At 34.0% G+C, this 12,111-nt stretch overlaps 1 protein-coding gene across 3 annotated transcripts in view; it reads left to right on the top strand.

The window, feature by feature from the left end:
- Positions 1–12,111, top strand: part of LOC111512558 (retinol-binding protein pinta) — a 31,588-nt gene that overhangs the window by 3,232 nt on the left and 16,245 nt on the right. For 2 of the 3 annotated variants that reach the window (XM_074174161.1, XM_074174162.1), the window contains exons 3-4: positions 1,338–1,497; positions 10,757–11,003. In XM_074174161.1, the coding sequence (XP_074030262.1) occupies positions 1,338–1,497; positions 10,757–11,003 (407 nt within the window). Of the gene's footprint in view, positions 1–396; positions 499–1,337; positions 1,498–10,756; positions 11,004–12,111 lie in introns of all 3 variants that reach the window. The other variant, XM_074174163.1, reaches the window with a different exon arrangement.

The following is a 12,111-nucleotide window of genomic DNA, read 5'->3' on the forward strand; positions in this document are numbered from 1 at the left end:
GTAAATTAGTAAATTTTTCATGGAATAGGCGAGCTACTTCTTGTTGTGATCGGGTTTTATCTCCTGAATCAAGTCATTTGTAAAACTGTTATTTTACGCATTTTCGTTAATCTAACTATTCATCAAACCTAAATTTAACGAACTCACAACTTGAATTAAAATACTGACAACTAATGTTGTAACATACAAAACAACTTGACAAAGCGTTTTAAACTTACGTTGCCACGGAAATTATTTACAGTTTTTCAAAGGATACCATCTAAAAAGAACATTGCTATGGTTTTTGCATACTTTTTTATTATCAATACTCCAAAATGAAATAAGTTTTGAGTATGTTGCAATAAGTTTCGTGTGTATTTTATCGAATTTCGGTAACCACATGATTTTCATTTACAGTTTTGAACTGAGAATGAAGATACGTTTCAAACGATATATCACAAGCCTATACTTTCCATTTGAAAATTAGGGGTTGTACCTGTCATTCGACGAGGGTTGAAGGTAGGGGTAGCATTTTTTCGTTGAAGTATGTCAAATTATAATTTTGTTGAAATATGTACCGTAACCGACAAAATGAATTTATTTCATTTGGCACTGTATATGGCAACCGACGTACCGCAGCTTACCGCATTATGGAACAATGTTTCAAGCTACAAACCTCAAACTATACTCACTTTGATACCTACTCTGATTTTTTTAACGAAAGTTCCAACTGTTGGCTTTCGTTTCTGATTATTCAAATAACTCTCCTCAAACTTTCACTCTGGCAGATTTTTGAAAATATCTACTTCATTTCATTCTCATTTCTGTTTCTTGATGATCCTGATATGCAGAAGCTGTTAGTACCTTCATTTTTTTTCATTTCTTGTACTGTATTCAGTTATTCTATAATGCATACTTACGTCGCAGTAGTTGATTGCTTTGGCATTCACTTTTAAACTATACTCAGATTCAGCCTGCCTTTGAGGTACCATATCATTTGATATCAAATGACAATGATTTTCATGCTCAACACAAAAACAGCCTCAAGCGTGTTCGAACTTCTCTACTAATTCAAAGTCAGTTATTAGAATGATTTCTTGCAAATTCCAAAGAAAAGAAATTTGGGAAGATTCGGTCCCTCCTATGATGAATTCTTGAAATTCTATTTGCAATAATATCATGTTTTATGTATATGGTAATGTTAGCATGCTACTCACTATGATAATATTAACAGAAACGGAGCTGTGAAGTTTCTCAAGAGCAATAATTTTAATTTCAAAATCATGAAGTTAATAATAATAGCATCATGAATCATTTTCATCATTGAGAGATAAATGAAATTAACAATTATATTTCAGATGACCACACGATTACAAGTTTCCTGATAATGAATAAGTTCAGCGTTGAAAACGTCAAGCAGAAAATAGACATGTACTACACTATGAGATCTTTGTATCCAGATTATTTCGAAAACAAGCATCCTTTGTCTCCTTGCATGCAACATACCATGGATAAAACGTGAGTTCTTGAAAATATCACCTAGTACTGAATGAATATTATTTTCTAATGTAATTAATTTTGAACTAAATACGAGTACATCACCATAGATGTTTATCTGATATGTTAACTGAACAACCCTCAAAATATTCATCATTCGCAGTATTATTCTATAAAAACCTATAAGAGAAAACACTTCTCAATCAATACCAAGAATCATGGCAAAAAGCGATTTTTACACGTTTTTTAAAAATGATAATAATGATCTCGGGTGAAGTACACTATAACAACCAAAAGGCGAAGTTCAAAACTGCAGTGTGGAACATTACAGATTGAAATAAAGAGGATTATATTCTTACGAGTGACAAATTTTTTTGGAAAGGAAATTTTTGGCTTTCTACTACCCCATCTTGATACAAAGAATGTGGGAATCTTCCAAAGAAAGGAAGGACGTAATCAATTTAAAATAAGTAACTCTATAGATGGATGTGTAGATCATGCAAAGAAGTAACTTTCAGACATAAACTGGAAGAAAATGACCTCCTGAAACAGCTAATTTCATAAAAACATTTCATAAAAACATTTCTATGAAACCGTTCCTCGAAAATATTAGCTTCCATGTTCTTATGATAGTCAACATTGTAATCCTCAAGTTTTTTTCCACATGATCAAAGAATTTGAAACTTATCCTTTAGTTCTTGCGCAATGCACAATTATTAGTCGCCATCCTCTGTTCGCATGCATGTTAGGCGTACATATTCTCGAACGATCAGTCTATTCCTTCGTAACTGTGCCGTTCAAATAGGAAATTTGCCGTTGTTCTTTTCTATATTTAGTTATTTGTTATGAATATTTGTTACGAAATTCCACTATTCTCTGCCTTCCATAACTGCTTGACGTTTGTTTTTTTGAATCTAAATGTCAGTTTCTTCATCCAACTCTGAGGAGTTTTGACACAGCAGCTCACGTTATGGCCGGAAGTATCCAATTTCTTCCTTACGATTTCAGTTGTAGGAATCTTATTGCTTTTGTAAAAGTCAAATATTGTTTTTTTTCAAAAGTATTATTAGATGAATATCTGAAGGTTTTGGTAATTCCGTATCACATCGCGTTTGCCTTAATAAGGTTGGTTTATGACTATTTTACTTACAGTTAAGAAAGGAATTTCGGTCAAATCTGATGTTACTCCTAAGAGTTTGTTTCCCTCGAAACCAAACTTGAGATGTAGATTCTTAGATACATTTAAACATACTTTCTGTGTTTCAATATTCAAATGCATCCGAGTCTTATCCACTTGTATCTCTTTTTTGCATTGTTCACCATCGTTATTGGAATCACTACACAGGAAAAGTTTGTGTTGTTATCACACTAGTTATTATTATTAGCACTTGTCCAAGGACGCCACATTTCAAACAGATAACAAAAATTACAAATACTCATAACTGCACCAATATCGAATTTATTCATGAAAATCGCGATCATTTCTGAACTGAACATTGACAACACGAAGTATTTAAACATCCTAGCATTTGTCACTGTAACATGACTTCAAATTTAATTTTATGACTCTTCAGCCAGTCATAAAACTCGGTTAGCAAAAATTATTCAATACGAACCGCCAATTATTCAGTCCTTTGAGCTCGCCAATAGCTGTAACTATCCACAATACCGGTTACTTCGACTATACCTACCTAGTTTACCAGATGGAGAGATGACAAATTTGTCGTTTGTCGTCGGCTTCAGCCTAATTAGAGGAATGATACTCTGAAAGATGTTCGATTTTTGATTATGGAATATCATCAACTTTAGGTTGATAATGACCACTACCTTGCAGTAACGAGAGACCAAATAGTCCGAAACCTGTCTGCAAGTGTGCCCGTTCCTATAATTAAATCGATTCTAGCAGTTGTATCGCCAACAGATATGCAGGAAATACTTCTGTGGAGATTTCTGCACTGATACCTGTTAGATATAATCTAACGCCGTTCGTAGTATTAGCCAGGGAAATAGCTGTTTTGTGATAGACTGGCCGGAACAACTTGTTCTTTCAGTTGATTTTAAATGATTATTATATTTTTATGATGAACTGTTTGGAACCTTTGGTGTAGTAACGAATTTGATGTGTTAAAAAAAACGATATGGTGTTGGGAAAGAACTCCAGTAATATTGATTATTATATTCCTGAAAGTGGAGGAATAGTTTGCCGAAAGTCCTTGTACGTCTTCTACAAAATTGAATGGAGACTTAGAAGTAGCTTACAGGACAAACAATATTTTGGGCAAATATTTTGAAAACAAGGATTGGCGATCTCACTCCATTCACCGGTAGATCTGGAGTATATATGTTAACTTGTGTTTCTTGCTCAAAATTTCATATTGGCCAAACGGGAAAAACTTTTCATCAAACAATCAAATAACATGGAATTATTTTTTGAATGTGAAGACCGATTCCACATTTGCAAGCTATCAGTTGGTAGAGAGTAAACAGTTCAACGGCCAACATGACGTGTTATATTTGAAAGAGAAATGTCTGAAACTCAAGCTTTACGAATACTTAGAAATCTATAGATTCAGGAATTTGGCACCTTTACTAACTGATCAAATGGAATTGAATAAATTTCCTTCATTGAATTTGGTTCAGGAAATCCAAATTCGTACTCGAATATCGAAGATCAACGTGGCCTCTCACGGTGTAATAACTGCCATTGTGATAGTTAACGAAAAATATCATTTCATTCATAAAGATGGGGGTTGATCATTTGGCTTTTCGATATCAATACTTTTTCAACAGAGTAAGCGTTGAATTTAATCTATGATTGTTGAACCTCATAGGCATCATGCAGATTATGTTTCTTCCAGCTACACTAAACAAACGTATCGTGTTGATGAGTTACAATATTGGGGACGCGAAAATGCAATCTTTGAGTTTGCATTTCAGATTCGTGGACAGAAAATTCGGTCATATCGGAATAGGGAATAGGGACGGACAAGGGAGGCGTGTTACAGACAGTTTTTAGAAAATACTAATTAGTCAGTTAATTGGGACTGTGGCGATCAGACAGTTGGGGGAGTCGATTAATTTAGAGAGTGGCGATCGGACAGTTGCGAAAGAGGGTCGCGAATCGGTCGCAAAATTCAGTTGCGGAAGAGGGTCGCGAAAAGGGATTTTGCGATAGAGGAGTTGCAAAAAGAGTCCTTGGCGAAAGAGAGTTGCTAAAGTTGATTGGGTGACAGTTGCGAAAGAGAGTTGCGGGAAGTCGGTCGCGAAAGTGAATTGTTATAGAGAAGTTTCGAAAGTGAGTTAAAAAGTCAGTTGCAAAAAGATTCCTCAGCGATAGAAAGTTAATTTGGGAGAGTCGCGAAAGGGAGTTGCGAAAGTCAGTTGCGGAAGAGGATCGCGTCAAGATACTTTCCGAAAACGGATTTTGCGATAGTGGAATTACGGTAAATTGCGGTCTGTGAGTTAATTGTAGTTTCGTTTGATGACACTTAGAACGAATAAGTATTTTACACGGATACCGTACCAGAGAGGGAGACCAGAACTCAGTATAGTATCGTGAGTCGATTTGGATTTTTTATCAGCCCCCAAGAAGGTTTAGTACACCTGGGTTTGACAAAAAAATAGTACGGCTGCCAGACAATTTCAAATAGTCATTTCAGAATTTCCACAAAACTCGAGTAGAGTAATTTAGTTTTTCGCGTATGTCGGAATTCTAACTTATGAGATAATATATAAGATTTCACAAGTTGGTAAAGATATACTTTTTGTTTGACAATCAGCTATTTGAGATGTGCTTTCTTGGTAAACTTTTATCTGACCTTTCGAATATTTTTTGCTTATTGCTTTTGTTTTACTCCTGTGTTATATTTCTACTCGGTTATTTGTTATGGTCTATAAAAATACCCTTTCATTTTGTTTGGATCTTAGAAGGATAAAAGTCTCAAACAGGTACACGGTGTAGTTAGGTTTCAAAAAGACCGGCGCTCGTGCGATCGGCACAAACCCTACAGCTTTTTCGGACCTACCTTGATATTCAAAATTTGATGTGAAAAACTGCTGCCAAATTAATTTTAGAAAATAAATGAATGACAAATGAGCATTTATTACACTGGAAACCGTCGGTATATTTGATAATAATAGATAAAACTGTATATACATACATATATCGGTTATATTACAGTTGTTAGTTGCGAAGCCAAGCTTTGAAATCGGTCACAAAATCGTTTTCTCTATTCCACTGTAGTTTCCACTGCAATAAAATTGGTTAGGACCAGAGCCCAAAAATAGAACATTCGTGATCGAACAGTAGAAAGAGATGTTTGAAACAACGGCATGAGCCTTGAGAGACAAATCTTGATGGACATCTTCTTCTGCGAAAAACTCTCAAAAATGAATTTAACGTGGAAAGCAATCATTAAATTTGGCAAAAAATGTTACTGCGTTTCAGGTATTCTTCAATTCTGGCATATACAGTTGGACAAATTATACGAAGGATCACTTAATTACATTTAAACGCAGTTATATTTTTTCCCCATTTCTGTTGTATTTCAGTCAGATTTTCATTTCAGAGAAGCAAAATCCATATATGTTCAGAATGACCCATTAACCTTATCGAAGGATATATTATAAACAATTATTGGTCAACGGAATATTTCTCAAGTGAAAGGCGATGAGTGTTTGTATGATAAACGCTTCTAGCAGGTGAACTCCGAATGCCTGTAATATGTTTACGTAAAAACTTAAACATCAATGATTATTTTAATAGCACATTTTTTTACTAGGTGGATGTATAATGGAAACAACTTCATTTGAGCGATATGATAAATTATAAATATTATCATAAATTATTTGAAAAAATTGCATCGTTGAATGTACTGTTTTTACGTCAAAAGTACTTGATTGATATTGACTGAAATAATAATTCTGATTCACGTTCATTTTTGTCGAATACACATTTTCAGAGAGCTACTATCGAATAGGAAGTGTTATGATCAGTTGTTGCGAGGAACTTGGAAATTAGAATGCTCTCAACAGCTGCAAACTTAGAATAAATGAAAGCAAAGAACTTCGAAATCAGGGAGTTAGGAATAAACTGCTTGCCAATCCCAACAGACCTAGATTCTTCTGGTCGGTAGCTGAATCTGTTCTTCATAACTTTATTTTATGCAGGCGGATGGTTCAATTGCAACAGCAGCCATAGAAAAAGCAAATCTCTAGCTGAACAAATTACGTCCCACTCCATAGTCGATTTTTTGAGAAGGTACTACCCACTATTCCCAAATTACTTTTCGAAAGCGTCTAGTCAGAATTTTGAAACAGCTCAATATCAACAAGGCGTCTGGCCTCATGAAGTGCCCGTTATCGTACTTAAGAAGTACGCAAATGAACTCGCATCAGAATTTTACGACTTTTTACCCTGTTTCACAAAAAAAGGATTTTTCTTTCTTGGAAGATTGCTCGTATTCAGCCTATTTCCAAAAAGGGCAAGAAAACTTTTTTAAATAACTATAGACCAGTTGCTTTGCTTTCAGTGATCAAAAATCATGGAGAAAGCCGTAAACCAACATATCCTCAAATATTTGGAAGGCTTCAACATCTCGAGCGATCAATAATATGGCTTTCGGAAACAAAGATATTTCCATCGTACGTCACTCATATTTGGAACAACGCAATTGAGCAACGCAAAACACGAACTGTTGTTGTGTGTGGCTCTTTATCTTCCTGAAAGAACGTTCCGTGCTGATATCTCTCGAATACTTTCACCACCAACGCTGGTGTTCCCCAGGGATACATATTGTCTTAAACTCTTTTTGTATTGTATATCAACGACTGATTGGAGAAACCATGGATCCAATATATTGCTTTGTTGATGGCAGCACACTTATCGCGTCATCACATTTGGATCCCAGAACGTCAGCTACGGAAGCACATCTTCACCAGCAAGAGGTTGAATATCCTTATGAGGATCTAGAGGTGATTTTAATGATTTCTCTCCATGAAAATAAATGTCTCCGAACCGGATATAATAATGTCAGGTCAGACAATTCCCATTTCTGCTTCGAAAATTTTGTTGTGACTTGAATTGGACACCAATATGTCTTGACACAGTTTCTTGATGGTTTCTAACCCTGACCTTCGGTGAAATTGTTGGCGAATCTTTCGAAAGCCATCTTCATGATCTTGGTTTCGACCTAGCTACTGTTCCAGCAATTAGACCCTCTGTAATCGCTGAGGGTCTATTGTGCTGAAATAGATTTCCATTTTCTCCTTTTACCTCCTCTATCTCCCTCAGTACCCAAGCCTGATATGATGGATAAATCATGAAGAAAGCACGATTATTGAATCAATTCAATTCAATTCAATTCTTCATTACTCATTCGAGCAAATACAGCTATAGGACAAGTCAAAAAACATATAGATATACAACAAAGTACAATGAGTAAAATGATAAAATAAAATGAACTATGTACATGCATAACAAGGATTACAGACAAAATACAATTAACATAGGATAGTGAAATAATACATGTTTACAGGTTGTTCTTTAAAAAATTAATTCATAATAATCTTCTAGGGAGTAGGGACACAGATCAATTAGTATCTTTTCCACTTCAATAAGAAATTTCCGGTTTGAAAAGGATCTATATCTTTGTGGAAGTCGATTATAGAGTCTTAAGCCAATTACAGTAGGTGAATTTAAGCTAATATTTAAGCGTCTGAAGGGAACGCAATATTTGCCTTTCTATCTAGTATCATAATTGTGTAGTTCATCTACACGCATATGGTCGTCACGAGCTTTGTGTATAGTCTTCAAAAGTTCTGAAATAAAAATACCGCTAACTGTTAAAATCCTCATGTTTTTGAAAAGGTCACGACAACTATGGTTGAATGAGACTCTAGCAATACATCTAATAATGCGCTTTTGAGCCAGAAAAACATTTTGTGCATATGCTGATCCACCCCAGACTGCAATACCATAGTTAATTCTTGATTGAACTTCTGCAAAATAGAATGAACGGAGATGATTCAAATTCAATGTATATCTAAGATTTCTGATTTGGTAACATTTTGAGTTCAGTGTCTTAGAAATCTGTAGACAGTGAGTTCGAAATGATAAGTCTTCGTTCAAAAAAATTCCGAGAAATTTAACACTTTCAGTACTATAAATGCATGTGTTATTAATGTTGATATTTAATGGCGGTACGTTTTTGTTTTGATAAGTATGAAAGGTTACACAATTTGTTTTGTTTGTATTGAAAAGAAGAGACATATCAGAAGACCAGACTGAAAAGTTGAGCATTGTGGTGTTAATTTTTGTTTTCAGAATTTTAGAGTTTTCTCCTGTGAAAAGTAGCGTTGAGTCATCTGCATACAATGTAGTGAATGCATCAGTTAAGATCAGAGGTAGCTCATTAATATATAAGATGAATAGTATTGGCCCCAGAATGGAGCCTTGAGGTACCCCAATGTCATTTCTTTGAGGAGATGACCGAGATGTTTTACCACAATGAGAGATTTTTACAATTTGTTTCCGTCCTTTCAGATACGAGCTAAACCAGTCATGAATTTTACCTCTTATACCAAATTTAAATAACTTATCAAGCAGAGTTTCTTGTTGAACACAATCAAAAGCTCGACTTAAATCACAAAATATTCCTGTTGGATTTTCACCCTTCTCAGTAGCTATTAATACTTTTTCATAGAAGAAGATAATTGCTGTTGTAGTAGAGTATTGGCTACGAAAACCATGATGATTATCCATAATAACTTTGTTCCTCTCTAAAACCGATACTAGTTGATTTAGAACCACATATTCAATTACTTTTGATATTACTGATGGAATAGTGATTGGTCTATAATTAGATATGTCAGATGGATTACCTTTTTCAAAATAGAAGACACTAATGAAGTTTTCATTTTGTTGGGAATATCCCATCCTCAAGAGACTTATTAATCACGTGAGTTAGAGGTTTAACTATGTATTCTGTAATTTTTTTTAATATTACAGCTGAAATTCCATCATAACCACAGGAGAGCTTATTTTTAATTTTATATTTTATAACATTGAGGACATCTACCTCAGAAACATATTGAACAAACATACTCTCTGTTTGAAAATTATTTTGTGGATATTTAATTCGATGATTTAGATGTTGTATATTTCCTATTGTTTCCTTTGGTATGTTTAAAAAATAATCATTGAATATATTTGATAAAATTGATGATTCTTCAATACTTTCATTATGTAATTTTATTGCGACGTGTTTTTGGTTTTTTTTCCATTGAGCTCATTTATAATCTGCCAAGTGGACTTACTTTTGTTTGATGAATTTTGAATTTTATTGATGTAAAATTGACTTTTCGTACTTAACAAGAGGTTTTTATGTTGTTTTTTGGCAAATTTATACTCGAATTCAAGTGTTGGAAATTGTTTTCTCAGGTAATGTATTTGTTTTAAATCTTTAGATGATTTTTTTTATTTCATTTCATTTCTCACAGTAACCTGTGAGAAAGTAATAATAACATTTGTAGGTATTTGTTTATTCCCTCAAGTATAATCAACATATGAGAAGTAGACTAATTCTTTTGAATAAATATAGGATGATTATAACAGATAATTATATTATTTTGTACATTACCTACTTCTGTATTTTACTAACGTAATATACAATATAATACGCATACCGAAAAGAAAAGGAAGTGGATTCTAGTGCAAAAAAATGAAAAATTCAAACAAATAATAGACTTCTCACCTCATTCATTATGGATAAAATAAACACAGGTGTTATTATTAGTTCTTCATATATTTTGTATTTCTGCTTATTGAATACGTGTTTTCGTTTTGAAATTATATAACACTATTATTCATTTTCGAATCAAATACTTTCAGAAATATAGGAACATGAACCGAAACTGCGTCTGCATGCTATCGATACTTTTATTGGCTTTCTAGTGAACGGAAATACAGAGGTATCTGTCCGGGGATTCTCCGCGGAACAGCTCAAAGCCCAGTATTGTTATCAGTCTAAACAAAAACGAACGATCAGAAACGACAAAAATGCGAATATTTTCAACAATCAGTTTTAAAATATAATATATTCAATCAGAAAAAAAATATATTAATGAATTTTTGATTAATGCTCTTATACTTCGATTGAGAATTTTCTATTGTTGAAAAAAATCGAATTACTGCTTGCTCACTATCACATTGTAACTGGCTATTTCAAATCAATCTCTCAACTTCAACGAATTTTGAGCTATTAACTCATTTGTTTTTCAGTTGCTATGTACCGATGCCAAAAGCAACAGATGAAGAATATCGAGTGATTATTTCTCATATATTCGATGAGAACCCAGAGTTTGACATCATCACTTTTTTTTCTCTCATTTTCAACGTAACTGAAGTGAGAATAAAAGAAGATTACAATGTTGGTGATATTGTGATCCACGATTTCAAAAATGTAAATTTGGGACATTTAGCACAATGTACTCCTACCCATATAAAAAACTATACTACAATATTAGAGGTGAGTACAAATAATGAATACCTCAAAAACAGTAAAACATTTGTTGTAAAACCCATTCATATAGAGCAATATTCCTAATTTCTTGTGAATAACAACACAAAATAAAAAGAATAACATCTAATATTGATTTTTTGATTTTCGTATGTATTTGTGAGGCTATATTAGAGTCTGTTCTAATAACAGTATTTTATCATTTGATTCTCAGAAAGGATGTCGTTCCAATACTTTTCAAATATCCACTTGAAAAAAAATCGGGTGGCCTTTGTGACTGTTCCGCACTTTATAATATACAGGGTGTTCCAAAGAAAACTTCACCCCTCTGTAAGTCAGAAACGGACGTGTAATCAGGAATTTCAAAGAACACGTCAATTTCCATTTCTAGGGCATGGGAGTCGAGTGATACATCACTAGAAAGGTCTTTCGTCCCTCTATCACCTCTGTAATCAAGAAAAAAACAGAAAATTCACGTCGTTCATTTCAATGAGAACATCAACAACAAATAGTATCAGTGTAAACAAAATCAACGGATGAATTGTTCAAATTGACCTCCACCTAGTTCCACACAAAAATACAGTCTAGTCTCGAAAGCGTTCCGTCCATTATTCATGATGTCCGGAGTCGGCAATCGGCATTCCCGAACAATTCTCTGTCGCAAGTCTTCTTGACTTGTGAGCTTAGTGGAGCTGTCGACTTCAGGTGTCCCCACAGAAAAAATTCCATCGATGTGAGATCAGGTGATCTAGTTGGCCTCTCCACTGGACCATATCTGCCGATCCAACGCATTGGAAAACGTTCGTCCAAAAACTGTCTCACCAGAACATGTGGGGGTGCACCATCCTGCTGGAATGTTATTTCATTTTCTACTAAATTGTCATCATTTTCTAAAATTTGTGTGATCATAGGATCTACATTTGTTTGAAGATGATAGACAATGTTTCATGATGGATTTCGATAGTTCGGACTTCCATTGTCTGATATATAAAATGATTCGAAATCCCCGAAAAAACTAAAAAAGAAGAATTGAAAATAAAAAACTGAAAATAACAATCATATTGAGCAAAGATAACCTGAAATGGAATAATAGTGAAATAAAATACAGATAAAAATA

The sequence above is a fragment of the Leptinotarsa decemlineata genome, unplaced genomic scaffold (genome assembly GCF_025532065.1).
Source record: "Leptinotarsa decemlineata unplaced genomic scaffold, Ldec_3_MD MMD2_tig00000505_RagTag_RagTag, whole genome shotgun sequence".
NCBI classification, from domain to species: domain Eukaryota; kingdom Metazoa; phylum Arthropoda; class Insecta; order Coleoptera; family Chrysomelidae; genus Leptinotarsa; species Leptinotarsa decemlineata.